General features: G+C 36.5%; 1 protein-coding gene across 4 annotated transcripts in view; it reads left to right on the forward strand.

Annotated features, from left to right (window-relative positions):
- LOC150097187 (interleukin cytokine-related protein 17.1-like) overlaps positions 1–15,785 on the forward strand; it is a 37,087-nt gene that overhangs the window by 9,971 nt on the left and 11,331 nt on the right. For 2 of the 4 annotated variants that reach the window (XR_016549684.1, XR_016549686.1), the window contains exon 2: positions 14,146–15,250. Coding sequence is in view for 1 of the 4 variants with exons in the window: in XM_090407436.1 (XP_090263562.1) it covers positions 14,146–14,646 (501 nt within the window). In the remaining 3 variants the exon portion in view is untranslated. The remainder of the gene's footprint in view (positions 1–14,145; positions 15,251–15,785) is intronic. The other 2 variants (XR_016549685.1, XM_090407436.1) reach the window with 1 other exon arrangement.

The raw sequence follows: 15,785 nt of genomic DNA on the forward strand, positions 1-15,785 counted from the left end.
GCTTCTGCATCCCAGACATGCTCATTAAAGAACCTTACAAACTGCAATAGCCTGAAAAGAGCTCTAAGGACATACTATGAACAAGAAACTAGTATTTCTACAGTCAATCACAAACATGTATACCCACGGCGGGATTCCAACCCGCAGCCTTTTGGCTGGAGATCGTTATGCAGCCCATAACATCTTAAACTTTTAACATTAATGCGAAAAATATGCTGTCTTTCTTTCCGTTTTGATAGAGGAATTTGAGTATAGGTTTCAAGATTTCAGAAAAAAATATCAAATTTTTTGTATATTTGAGACTCCATTTTCGGTCAACATAAATACATTGGCTTCGAATTTTCAAATGGAATGTACAGAGTTGGGATCAGATATTCAACTCATAGAAAAATTTGATCACATCTCTTTGCTAGATCTTTATAAGACCTATCTTCCCAGAGAAAAATATCCTTCGCTTCACCCTTTTTGGTAGAACATCAATACTTGGAACAAAGTTTTAATTAAATATTTGCCGATATAAAAGTAGAGCTTCAGTGCATAATGTGCTAGACTATTTTTTTCTCGTAACATTTATGATCGAAACACATTCATATTCAGCCAACTGGAAATAAGAATGCAATCAAAAACTGTTGTTGTTGCATCGAACTATGAGGTTATAATTGGTGACTACAGGCCCATTTCTAATACGAATGGATTGTTCTCGCATGATATTTCCGAAGCTAGACAGACGCACGAGCTGTTATGAGAAGCGTCATAACAGCTGTGAGGGAAATGACAGCCGAAAGGAATACTAGCGACTAACATCCGGGAGGATTTGTAGTTAGCTAATTTGCTCCAAATCATTTTTATGTGCAACTACGAATTTTTACAAAAAATTCGAATTGAAATATTTTATTTCTTTTCACATTAATCGCATACAGTTGTCTGTTGTTCTCCCACTTCTCGCTGTAACAGAGAAGTCTTTAAAAGTGAGCATTATCGTCATAAACAAGGCCGATTTTGGACTTTAATTTTTACTACAACTTGTACCGTTAGCGAAACATTACAGATAACTGTTTTGTCAGGGGAATAGGTAACTTCATTTTTCTTTTATTAGAGAGAGGTTTAATTTCATTTAAAAATAACCCGAGGAGATGTAATACAACATAAGAAAATTAACTGATCTAAACGACTCGAGCGCAACCAGCAGAACAGCTAACTTCTTTTGTCGATCAATTTTCAATGAAGTCCGACTGGAGATCGAGATAATCCTGGACATTGACCGGAATCTCAAGTGTTCGGATTCCATCGGGAAGCTGCCAGTTTGCTTTCAGACAACTTCTAACCTGAAGGCGACACAAGTGTGTGAGCTCGCATGGATTCAAATATCTTTGACGCAACAGGGGAAGCCATCGGTCAACCAACTGAAGGAACTGCCTCGAGGTGAATTGCCACACTTTAGTGGTCACACTTTCGTAATTGATGGCGATCTGAAGAGACCACAGGGTCAGTTGGGGAGTGACACGAAGCAAGTAGCCAATACGCTCGACCGCCATAGGGAACGATAGCAGTTTGTGCTCGTACAAATTCGAAACCGTCAGATAATCTACGAAGTACGGCAGGAAGTTGAGCAGTATGAAATGGGAAAGGCACACGGCTTCCTCTTGGCACCAACCTTCCCGAGCTGGAATCTTAAGCGTAGCTCCGTGTCTTAGGATGAGCAGAAGGAGCTTGGGATCCTTGAAGAAATGCGTGTCAAACATGGCCGATGATGAGCAGAAGACATCCACAAGGCGCATTCCGTCGTGGAATTCTAGTTTAGCCTCATTGGCCATCCTCAGATAGTAGGAGAGAGGGGATTCATGCACAGCTTTGTCACCAGGATCATCATGTCCCGGCCATACTAGCAACTCACGCACGGAATCCAACCGGATGTCAGCAGATGCATAAACGCATTCTTGATATAACACACTGCGAAATTTGTCGTACTCATCCATGCACATCAAGACTTCTGCCACGAGGGCCACGTCCCTTACGTTTTTCCAGAAGCAGACTTTGGCTAGAGAATACACTACTTTCCACCTAAAACGTGGTGAGTCCCCTTTACTTACGCTGTCCTTCCACGAACGATATAAATCTAGGACATGTCGGATGTTTTCTTCTGAATTCTGGTTTTGGGCCTGTTCGTTGTTTGGTGCGATATTCAGAAGTTCGTTGAGAGCGAAGACAATTTGATCTTGTGAAGGAATAACACACTCCCTCGGCATATGTGCCATCTTTGCATTGTGCCAAACCACACTAATGATTTTCCTTTGTTGTAGTTTATTCTCTTTGCACCATTGTTGCGAATTTGATTTTTTTTTTTTTTTTTTTTTTTGAATATTGAAACAAATGTCTTCTGATGGTGTCTGTAATACGACTTTTAATGAAAAACTGTCTGCTGTATAAACCAATATATTTCTCTTGCTTCGAATAAAAGGATCAGAAATTGATAAGACGTAGGAATTTAGGGTTTTTTTTTTTTTTTAATTTTTTGTTGGGTTCATTTGGAGCCTCAATAAAGTGTGTTCGTTTTGCGGAAGACAGCAAATGTTGTCGAATAGTGAAAAGTACGTTTACGACCTTTAGATGGTTGACTTTTAGTTGAGCTTTTGATTGAATCACTAGAACCACATTAGACTTAAGAAGTGTTCTTAAAACTACATATCAGAATTAATATTAATAATAATAAAAAAGAGTAATAAACAGGAAGAATGAAATAGTACAACAAAGACTGTTCTAGTCTATATTCGAAACCAATTTCTAGGTGACGAAGCAGGGGCAGCCCCTCTCGGTCAAGCACGATCGAAAGTTTTTGTCTGTAAAGTAGAATTTGTGCCCCCATTTCTTTTGACATCCCACCTCGGAGTTCACATATATCCTGTACGTCTAAAGGTTTTTATTCCATTTCAGTATACGAACATACAGTTGACAGAATAATCCCTTCCCTAGAATTTTAAAAGTTGAATACCAGAAAGCAAATTAGCAATGACACTGACCGCGACGCCTAGAACAGAATGATCGATTTGTCCCTAGCACACCGATCTAAGAGCAGTATAATGCATGTTGAAGACATCTGTATAGTTTTCTTTGACATGTCTAGCGCATGTAATCGAGTTAGGGATATTATTATATTCTTACTCTTTATTGAATAAATTAAGCCGGGACTTCGACTATGGCTGGTAAATACAAACGATTTTTAGATTTAGCTAAAAAGGAAAACCCTAAAGTACAAAAAGTACATTGTGTATTACACAGAGAATGCCGTGTTGTATAAAATATAAGTGTAGAATTACATGCTGCTTTGCAAATTTGTATTAAGGTAATAAACAAAAGCAAATGCCCGTAACAGCTGACTGATTGCTATGCTATGTGAAAAAAATGACCAGATTTTCAACCAATTGCTTTTTCATACAGAACTAAGATGGTTGTCAACAGGTAACTGTTTGCAAAGGCTTGTAAAACTTTATAACTCAGTGGTGGAATTTCTGTCCGAGAAACAGATCAATCATTCGCTGATAAATTTAGTCAATATAAAAACCATCCCTTTTACATTACCGATAATTTTCAAAATTCAATGAAGCATAAAACTATCTGCAATACAAAGACATTACAATTATAGTCATGCAATTATTTGGGGATTTCAAGAAAACGTTAATGGCCTTCAAAACTTCGCTTGAAAAGTCTGAAAAATTTCCTTCATTTTAGAACAAGAAGTTGAAGGAAATTTTTCAGATGCGAACATGTTTAGTTATGCAGCTCACCTCGAACGCCTAAAAAAGAGGATTTTTAAAATATATTCAAGGATCTCGAAGATATGAAAGTTCCAGAATGGATTATGTCTCCATTGGATGCAGAGGGTTATAGGGACGCTTTGGATCTCTGGATTTGCAAGAGGAAATTGTTCAAATGAAGATGGACCTAGAAGCTCAATCGCTGTACTCAGAAGACAGTTTCAGGACCTTCAAGTTCGTAAATGGTAGAAGCCGGATTTAGCCATGCTAGCAGCATTTTAACTAAGCTGAGAGATAGACTAGATCTCCAAAATAATGGAGATCTAAGAATACAACTAACAAAGCAAGAACCGCATATTTCCTCTCTTCCAAAGAGCACATCAACCTCACCTTCACATTAAACAAGCGATAAGGGTTCATTAAATTTTTCTACTATCACAATTGAATGCATTTTCCAAAAAAAGCTTTATGAAATATATTAACTTGAAGTTTATTGCTCTTGGGGGGGGGGGGGTCTTTCTCTTTTCTCTCCCATGTTATTGCTGAATCTTTACTTAGCGGGGTGATCCCTGACCAAAAAAATGTATGGGAACCCCTGATATCGATGATGTTCTGCGAGAAAGACATCTCCAGGAGAGAATAAGATATCTGACAACTTAATCAACGGCTTTTCTATTGTTTCGCCCATCCACGAAAGATTTCTTGTAAATCTCTAGTATGGTCATTCTTTCGGTGAGCTAATGATTTTTTTTCTATTGTTTATTAATTTTATACACCTTTTTGTGTTTATTTTTATATGGTCTGGAAACGTTCTTGTAGAGAGCAAACAAGGATCTGTTTAAGCCACTTCATGCCTCCATTAAGTATCATCACAGGATGATGAAATTCATCTCTCTCTCTCTCTCTCTCTCTCTCTCTCTCCTAAAGACTTTCATCAACACTCCTGCTCACAATAGGATTTGAACTCACAGCCTGTTGGTTGTAGAACAGATATGCCAATCACTCGGGCAACCATTCCTGCAATTGGGGAACTGCGGCATCCCCAATTTTTCTCGATATATAAATATATTAATTAATTCATTTATATTTGCTTGCAATATTTAATTTTATAATCAATAATCCTATACAATTCTCTTATTTTGTATAAAAAATAATAAAAATCCATCTTGTAGCACTTAGGCGGACGCTAGCAGCACTGTGTTTACCGCAGTGTCATATTGCTACGCGCGCAAGCATATGCACGTCATAGTGAGGTGCGAGCTATTAGCGTAATGCGGCACTGTCCGTGGCGCAGTTCCACTGTTGTTTATATGCAGTTTGCACCAATAGTAGAGAGTGTTTGTAGTGCTTATCATGTTTACTCCGTCTCTTTAAATATTTGGACATTACAATTAAAGACATAACATTTGTTATAGTAATTTTAAACTAATTTTGAATTATACTAAAGTGTATAATTTTATCGATAATAAACAATATTTTTTTTTTAAATTTTTGCCATAATTTTGATATTTTATCCAAACACGTACACTGTACTTACAGTGTGTATGCATCTTTCAAAAGTTGCAGCACCCCCCACGATTTCATGCCACGAGCCGCCACTGAGTACAAGTATAATTTCCTCATTGATCTGTAATGGAGGAAACATAAGAAAAGGAAAAAGAAAGCCTTTGAAATTTCGAACTATAAAATTTCCCACGTAAATTCGCTATTAGCAAAGTTGAACTAGAGAAAATTAGCATTTCCAGAATAGAAATAAAGTTTTGAATGTCTGGCGGTATTAGAAAAGATAGTATTTTGTTTAAGAGAAAAAATTTCAGCTTCTCCAGAGAATCCGAAGAGTTTCAGTGTCGATGAATGTTCACCAATATTTGGACTACAAATCAGACGCAGCTAACTGCGGTTCGTCCAATAAGAAAGAACTGATCAGATCAGTTCTTTCTTAATTATTCCAATTGTTTCCTTCGTATAAACCGGAAAGAGGTAACGTTAAGACTTTCTTCTGCTATTACAGAACCTCACTTTTATTGTTTGCAATTAGCTTTTTAACGATCTTTCAAAGAGTCGCATTTCTTAGATCATCATTAATGTCAAATCTTACATTGCGGTCTTCTGAACACGTCCTTTTAACCACATAAATTCTCCTAAAAGGTTGGTCGATTGGTAGAGCCTCTGCTACTAATGGCTCGTAAAAAGTTAAGCAAGTTTGAGCGCGGTTAGTAGTTAGAAGGGGAATAATCGTTCGATGCTGTTGGCACACTCTCGCTAGATGAGGTCTTTGGACTCCCTGGAGGTGTCACATAATAATAATATCTGGGTCTTTGGGTAAGTATTTTCCTCGTTGTCAAATACATTTTTTGGCTAACCTCTTCTCTCCCATTTTGTTTAAGAGATCATCCGCATGTGGATAACCTGTACTCGCAATATTTCCATTTTAATGTGTTTCTCCAATTATTGCTGTTTCTTCACTCCCATAATTTTTGTCAAATCTCTCAAGTCCTCGAATCTTAAATATTCTTTTATAGATCAACTGCTTTACCTGAACCTCATTCTCAGATCCATAATGTAAAACTACTTTGAACGCTGTCTTGTATTCATATAGTTGTGTTCTGATCATTGCCTCGTATTCCACCTACATTTATTTACTTGACTCTCTCTCTACTATACCATTCCTTGCTACTTCAGTTGTCCATTTCTATATTTAATTTGCCATTTTCACTAACACTTGTGTCTGAATATTCCGATGAATAATACAGTGAATACTCTGACAGATATATAAATGCCACCTTCGAGACAAAAAAAATCAGAAGGGTGTTTGAACGGGACATTAAGGGAAGTCGTAACTGAGGAAGATGAAAGTTGAGTTGTGTTAGGATAAGGGGTGTAATTTAGCAGACTGGAGATGAAGGTAAACATAAGTGCAATTCATAGATATCTAAGACAACTCAAAAGCATCAGGACGTGGATAACACAGTAATGGATTCTTCACAAAGCCATACGCTATGGGAAGGTGCCCACTTCTAAAAATCGCGACTTTAGTAGCGTCCCCAACATCATTTGGGTTTCCTTTAGACCAGTGATGGCGAACCTTTTTACCCGGGTGTGTCAAACTTTTTTTTTTTTTAAATATTGACGTTGATGTGCCACTTGCATACATGCATTATAAATGTAACTACATAATCATAGATGGTGACTTATACATATCATATTAGGCTATTTATTTAATAGGACATCGATATAAAATCTATGAATTCATATTATACAATTAATTTAATAAACTGAAATTACTGAAATTAGTTTTTTCATCAGAATACCAATATTTTTCAACATCCAAGGTGTGTCACCTGAAACCCTCAAGTGTGTCAGTGCTGACACGCGTGTCATAGGTTCGCCATCACTGCTCTAGACAGTAATCTGCGAATAATATTTTGAAACTGTACCTAAGCAAATATGAAAGCGTCTAGAACTCTCTCTCTCTCTCTCTCTCTCTCTCAGTATCAAAAGTGTCATTTGTTTGGAAAGAACAGGATCAGAAATTAGAAGCACCCTTTAAAAAGCCTATTCAAAGGAAAAATGAAAAATAAAAACCAGATCAACACAACAGTATAAACTAGTTTGAACAGTATAAACCAGACTTCAACTAAATTTCGGTTCAATTGGATCACATTAAAATCCAAAGCCCCCAATTGGTTGTTATTTGAAAATAATAAATAATATGTTAAAGCAACGGGAATGTTCACAACTTACCTGAAAACTGTATTAATTTATAGTCTTCATATTCAGGAGGTTGAATACTAGGAACCATTAATTGTTAGTTGGTCGGTTCGATAGAAAGAACAATGAAGATTCAACATTACTCTGTTGAGGAGCTCAAATTATAAAACAATAAAAAGAAAAGGGAATGGTGTTTTCAGTTTGTTCAAATTTCCATTATTGCTGATGGAATCAAAGCTGAAATTCCAATTGTTGTTAACACAGTCAATTGCAAACGCATGAACTAATTTTTAAAATATGACTTGTTTGGCTTTACTTACAGCAAACGATTTTTGCAGAAAGTGAAATTTTTCGCTCTTAGTCCACTCCAGGGATGGATCAGCTGCGACACGGCCATGTCCCCACTTCAATAGGTGAAGGGATGACCCCCGCTCTCAAAACACTAAATTATGAATCAGACAGTAAAAGGGATTAAAGTCACACTGAAACAGAACAGAAGATTCAAAACCTTCTGGATTTATATGGCAGATGGAAGGAGGAATTGGGAAACAATTTAATAACACGAACTATTTTATTGAATGGAGATTATGTCGGAGGGTAGTATACGCTGTTGCTTTGATGTATTACTGGAAGGGTATTCACAACACTGGTCTTAGAGAAATTTTGAGATTCATGTGTGTGTGTGTGTGTGTGTAGACCGCTTAGACTATCTTTTGAAATTTAGAAAGTTCAGACGGGAATGTTCCGTCCTGTGCGGACTGGTGATGATAGAGTTCAGCGGAGAAATAACACTCAAACTGACAGGGTGCGGCAAGAGTCACCAATCGGTTATTTTCCTAGGATAGCCAACGAGACTAAGCTGATGGTGTAAAATGAGATCCGATTTGTTGATTTTTTTTTTTCCTTTGCCGGAGTTCATTTCAAGGCAGATTATTCACTAAACCTTATGTATTGCTTGTACTTCCCTACAGAGTAAGAATAAAGATTTCCAGGTTAATTCAGCAGTGGTCAGAAAATGAACGAGTTCACGTCTCAGATTATCTTATGAACACCCTAAAACTTCCCTTATTATTCAAGGATAATCTATGGGAACACGGATTTTTATACGAAGAAGCAATTATGTGTTTCAGAGAAAACGTTGAGCATGACAAGCGAGTGCTTCGCGTTGCTCTTCAGTTATCCTTAGAAGTTCTTCAAAGCATAATTAATCGCATCAATCAGATTCAAACACTTTGCTTTCTATATTCTTACTGTGCAGTTTGGAATTTTTCTGCGAAGGATTTCCTCAAGATACTCGTCCCTTGGGTTCCGCTGTTAAGACAGCGATGTTTGAACTCCAGCAAGCTCATCCATCTTCGCTGGTGTGTAATCCGAAGTTGCTTGAGATAAAACTGGCAGCTTCCTCAAGGAATTCGAAGACTTGCGGTGCCAGAGAATGTCCAGAACTATCTCGACCTTCAATTAAAGTTGAACAGTAATTCATCCATTAGCAGCTGAGTTGTTCCCTTTTGATATTTTTTGAGTTGTCTATACTTTCATACATACTTTCCTACAGATAAAAAAAAATTAAAACTGCCTTAAATCAGTTTTAAAAATAACAACAAATAAAAATACAGAAAGAAAAACTTTTGATGATACAGGTTTTAATTTTCATGAATTTCAAAATAACTAATAATTATTTTCTTCACTCGCACTTATAAAACGCCCGTGCCAGAGGCAGTTTTGATAGTTCGCTGCGGCCGCATCCTCTTCCAGGCAGCACTATACACATTGGTTAATTGCAAGTGTTAAAACTAATTTTTATTATAGGCCTAATAATAATGTTATTTTGTGTCACAAAATAATTAAAAATTTTGTGCAGGGGGTATGGCTGACAGTGTTTTCTCTTGTCAGGTGGGGCTCAGAGGGAAAAAAGTTTGAGAACCACTGCTGTAGTCCATCTTAATTTTAGTTTTTGCGGAGTGTGTGTGTGTGTGTGTGTGTGTGTGCGTGCGTGCGTGCGCGCGCCTTTGATAATGTTAACTAGAGCTAGCGAAACGTCAGGTTACTAATATTTCATTTAGTTAGTAAATTATTTGTTTCCTTCCTGTTTCTACGTAGTTTTTATTCCAGAAACGTAGACATGAATAACTACAAGTTATTCATGTCTGAATATGAAATAAGACTAAACTACTAATCAGACTTTCAACATTAAATGGTTCTGTGCAATACGAAAAAAATAGCAGTTCTTTGCGTTGCGTTAAGATAACGCAAAATCATCGTTGCGTTAAGATAACGCAACGATGATTCAACTGCTTTATGGCACCGTTCCCACTTTAGGTCATGAAGTGTTCTTCGCACTCATCGAGTTTGAAAATTATAAAGCAGACAGTGAAGAGAATGAAAGACACACCGAAGTAGAACAGAAAATCCGACACCTTTTACATTTTTTATATTACAGATGGAAGGAGGAACTGGGAACCAAATTCAACAACATCTATTTCAGCGATGACTGGAGATTAAGTCGGAGAGTGGTGAGTGCTGTTGGGATGATGGAAAGGTATCAGCAACATCGGTCTTCTTACAGACGTTCTACGATGCATCTGTGAAATGGGTCGCTTAGATTATGTTAAGGAAATAGAGCAAATCGAAGTCTATTTCAGAGATCGACTATCTCAGAGTCACCGATCATTTATTTCCTGAGAATGGCTAATTGGACGATAGAAGGAGATTTGTACATTCGCAGACACTTCGCATATTAAACCAAACTTTTTGCTAGCTTTACGGTACGGAGCAACCATTGAGCTTAGCTGTATGAACTGGTCAGAAAATGTTCATTTTCTGACCAGTGATACGTGGACTTGAAGAAGTCCACGTGTCAAGTTTTCTCCTGCTCAAAGTAATAAATCTGGTTTATTACTCGGGTGCAGGGTTCAGCAAATCAGACAAGTACTCCTCAATTATCCCTGGGTTCTCTTCAAAGCGTAATCAATCACTTCACTAACAGCCAAAGACATTGTCCTCCATTTTTAGAAAACGATGTTTGGGATTTCTCTACGAAGGATTTCCTCGAGATGTTAGTTCAGTGGATTCAGCCGTTGGGACAGCGATATTTGAATCCCAGCGAGCTCACCCATTTTTGCTGGCGAGTAATCCGAAGCTGCTTGCGAGAAAACTGGCAGCTTCCTCAAGGAATACGAGGACTTCCCATTGAATGTCCAGAACTATCTCGACCTTCAATCCGATACTATCGAAGAGTAATTCGCTTTCTAAATAGCTTTCATTTAAATATTCGTTTCTTTCATATAAATTGTGCAAAGCGTAATCAGACAAAAGAAATTAAATACTATTTGTGGAAATTTTCTGAGTAATTGCTAGTGGGCAGAGTCCTAAGAATATTTTTGCACTTCTTCCAGTTTTTTTCCTTAACTATCATGATACATTCCTTCTCCACACTTATAGAATCATCTCTGAAATCACCCGATCTTTATTAGTTTTAACAAGAGCATCCCTGAATTTATAATTAGAAATCAACCAAGATACTCAAATCATTATAATTACTAACTTTTTTCTAAACATTAATTTATATTAATTTGTCTAATACAACATCCTTACAAAATTTCGTTTCGGATTCCATTTATGCTCATTAAATTTTAAACTCCACTCTCTGTCTACTTCGGTCTCTCCTAAGTTTCCTGTCAAGAACTTGGGCCGTCCAAACAACTAACTCCTTTATACTCGTATCTCTTCCGTCATTAGTAAATACAGATCTTTGATATTTTAATCTAAATTATTCATTATTCTAAATTATCTGTGTGTGTGTGTGTGTGTGTGTGTGTGTGTGTGTGTGTGTGTGTGTGTGTGTGTGTGTGTGTGTGTGTGTGTGTGCGCGCGCGTGCGTGCGTGTGCGCGCACACGCACACACACACACACATTACGAAATATCCAGCTCGGTCACTCAGAATTGTTCAGATGCATTAGGTTCTTTTCTGTTATCCTTATGCCTTCTAACATATCTATAAACATTTTATCAATATTTTAGATTAATGTTAACATTCCAACAATCCGTGAATTCAATTTTTGTTTAAGGATCTTTAAGTAGGACTTGACGTAATGGTAGTTGTTTCTTGTATCTATCGGAATTAAATGCTGATTCATCAGTTCGACTCTCCATAGCATTTACTTATGTACAATATATTTCTTTCAGAATTTGATTATTAATTGAGTCCAATCCAAATTGAGTACGAAACCTGATTTACAAAATGATCCTCAGATCTAGGCCACCCGAAGAACGACCTTTCTAATTCCTCTAGTTGCCTATAAGACGAAATTTTCCTAAACCTTTCTTCGGTTTCTGATTGAGCCAATCTCTGACACAGAGAGTTGGGTTTTTTCCTTCTCTCGGAAACTGGTTTTAAAACCTCGCATTAAAAATATTTAATTTGTCGTGTATCTGTATGTAACTGACAAATATTAACTGTCTTCCCCCATACTGATAACAAACTCTCATCATTATCCTTATAGACCACACGCATCTTATGCCCTACATTAAATGTATCATCTAACTGTCTGAATCTCCACTGATAAAAGCAACAACACGTCTTCACCACCCAGCTTTCCACATTCGGTCACTTCTGACAAGCAGTGATTTTCGGACTGCTTGCTTGTTGTTCGGGAGAATAAACCATGCCATATCCGTATGAGAATGATCAACTCGCAATCACTTGAAAAACACTTTTGCGCTTTTTTGTTTCCTAGACGGAATTCGAACTGAGATTTTTCCAAATGCAGCACAAAAGATGTTTTGAACAAAGTGCCATTGTATCCGTCAGTGTGCTGCGAAGACATCGTGCAGCGCTTTGCACTGATGGATATAATTTGTTTTGAACGCTAACTAGCATAATGGCACTCATTTTTGAAAAGATTTCAACTTCCCTTTTTTTTTCCTGTATATAAGGAGTAGGCGAAGCCGTTTTAGTCCTATCTAATGTTTAGAGACTGAGTGGACAGTTCAATCTCCACTGGTACCCAATTAGAGATAGCTGGCCCAAGGCTATCACTAATTAAGCAGCACACAGTGAAGAAAGACATCAACAAGTGCCGCCATCTCGTGGTCCTTAACTCTAACACTCGTATTTAACCTGAAATAATGTGGGTTCTACGATCGATTTTCTTGAGTTTACGGGATGAAAAACCCGAGTTTCCGGGAGAAAAAAACCCGTTTGTCCGTGCTAGAGTTCGACTAACTCGGGAATCGGTCGAGAAAAGGCTTAGAATTTCTTCTAGTCGCCGACTAGATTCGAAACCAAGAAGTCTTCCTTCGTGCGGTCAAGCGTGGTGTGAACGCCACATCCACTGAGCTACATATATTTTATTAACAACAGAGCATCTATGTATAATCTGAATAGGAATAAATATATATACATCTATTTACAATTATATACATTTTGTACAAGTATGCTCATTTTAATTGGCATTTTTTCTTTGACATTTCTTTATAGTTTCTTTTTTTCACATTGTGTCTATTATCTATCTTCATAGAATCTTTTTTTACTGATAATCTGCTCGGTGCCTTGCGTATCCTAAAGTCCTTATACTTCATCTGAACATTTTTTTTTTCAATGTGTCATACATTGATATCATTCTATCTTAAGCACTTATATTAACATTTAAATTACTATTTCATACATCCTATTTTACATCTATTTACAATTATATACATGCTGTAAAATAGTATCAGCCGAATGTTTGTAGAAACTATGCAAGTTTTGTAACCTGAGAGCTTAAGAAGTATCTCGCATTGATTTTCATCGCCTGCTAGATTTGCCTTTTCCCCCATTTTCACGCGCAAATGTTCAACACGCTGTTATTAATAAAATAGGAAGCCCTATATAAGCTGTCATACTTATCTGACGTCTCTACCTAATGGCATAGAAGTAAGCTTTTATCCAGCCTGTCCCTGAAAAAGGAGATAAAAATCATCCAATTAATAATTAATGTATTATTAATTTTTAGATCTACGATTTATTATTTAAGCCAGATTTTTTTTTTAATTAAAAACAATTTATTAGTCCCAGTAAACAATCCAATGAATTCGTGGCATTGCCTGAATGATCATGAGATCATTACTTTTTATAAACACAGAGGGCGTGCTGGTATTTCTGATAACTGTTACTTTCTCTTTATACACTCAATCGGTTATGAAATTTCTCTCTCTATCTCTCTCTTTCTCTCACTCCCAGAGTTACTTTCATTTTTAAAAGAGGAAGCATACACGGAACTATTGGAGGTTGGTAATCTCTCCAGTTTGTTGGCAGGTAATACCTGCAATGAGGGGTGTACCAAGGGAGAGGAATTTCCAAAAAAAAATGTACGATAGTTGGAAAATCTATGGTGCAGTGGTCTGTGCTCGATACCTAATTCTACTTACAATTAGGTTTCATGTTTGGAAATCCTGCAAAGTATGTAAGAATGTCCAACGTTGCACCAGAAGAAAAAAATTAAGCGGATATATTAATAAATATAAATACCCACGTTCAGTCACTAATATATTATTTTTTTTTTCAGTAACATGAAACATTCTGTCAGGATGTTAACCAAAACGTGTTTATGCTGCATTGCTCATATATTAATGTTAGCCAAAATGTGTACTGTAAACTGTAACCGTATGCGAGCTGAATATAATCCTAATCTTTATTTCCAGCCATGCATTCCTTCTAATAGAACGATTACCGAGTTGAGCAATCAACAAGGATCCTTATATTATGTTCTTCCTAAGTTGTATCCGAATCATCAGAGGAGATTAATGATGGAAGCCTGTCAACAATTCTACAAACGATTAAACCTTCCATCAACGTCATGCAATCTTGATGAGAATCTGCCTGTTGAGCGTTCCGTCCAAGGGACAATGGAATGTCCCTTTTCCCTAAAGATGGATTTCAATCCTAACCGAATTCCAGAGTTGTTATTTACAACCAAATGCTCTTGTCGCCCGCTAAAATTTATTTCAGTTATCTGCGGACTGCAAGAAAGATGCGAGGAGGTGGTCTACGATATGCCGGTAATGTGGTGGACTGGCTGTTTGGGTACTCGTCATGTGTATCGTCAGGGATTTCAAAGAATCGTGACCGCTTGTGCGAAAACAATTCTCCGAGAGCCTCGTGGTAAACCGGTAATAACTATAACTCTACCGCCAAAAGATTAAGTGGCAATGTTAACTATATTATGGGAAATGACGTCCACTTAAAAGATGTAAGAGATATATATTCTGTAGTTTATTTATTTACTTATTTATTTTAATTTGTCTTTGTTTTTACAAAGATTAAATTATCATGTGATATTTTTATTTATTTATACTTGAAATACGAATTAGTTTGTTGCGTATGATCAAAAGCGAAACAAATATCGTATTATAATATCTTGGCTGAACAGAATATTTTCATTGTGAGACCATTTAAAAGGCTATAATACGTAAATTAAATCTAGCTGGAGGAAAAGATTAGCTGCCTTCTAATAATGTATTTTTAAATTTTATGCAATGCTTTTAACGAGACCTTATCTGAATTAAATGTGCTTGTATTAAAAACTTTGGTAATGTGCATAAAGGATATTTTAGTGAAAACTGCATAAATTGACGGTGGTTAGCATATCCGTTCTCCAAGCGACAAGCCGCAGGTTCGAAACCCAATGGAAGTGAATGTTTGCAGGTTTAGGTGGGAGATGAATGAAAATGTTCCAAGTTTGGTATCCAGAACGGGATTCTGTATTTTAATAGACTTCCTTAGCCATCCACTGTACTACTTCACAGAGTAAGTTTTTAAACTTTATCTATGCAATGCTTTGTTTTTTTATCACTGAAATTAACTAATACTTAAGTAAATCCTTTATTTTCGTTACTTATATCTCTTTCTTATATAAATGTGCAAAATATGAATCTTCATAAATTTTTGTCCCAAAAAAAAAAAAAAAAAAAAAAACGAACTAGAAAATTTTAATCTCACCTCCTTTTATTTCATTCACGTTCTTTTTTTCTTTTTCTTTTTCTCATTAAAAGCATTAAAAGTCTACTAAAAATGACCCGTTCCCCCAGAAAGATAGTTTCTTCGAATTCAAAGAAAGACCATAGCCCGGTGTCTACATTTTTATTCATGTAATTTTGAAAGATTATTTCCAAACAACGCAAATTACTGTAATAATTTGCACTGGCATAAAGCTGTAAGAGCATGCGCAGTAATTTGCATGGGAACAATGATACCATATTTGCCAGATTGTATTTTATAATTCCCTGCTTAGAGTTTTAAACTGTTCAAATTTTATTCTTTTTAAACTGACTTTTATATCATA

This window comes from Typopeltis vanoorti, chromosome 17, assembly GCF_054136105.1.
Source record: "Typopeltis vanoorti isolate ZY-2024b chromosome 17, IOZ_Tvanoo_1.0, whole genome shotgun sequence".
NCBI classification, from domain to species: Eukaryota; Metazoa; Arthropoda; class Arachnida; order Uropygi; family Thelyphonidae; genus Typopeltis; species Typopeltis vanoorti.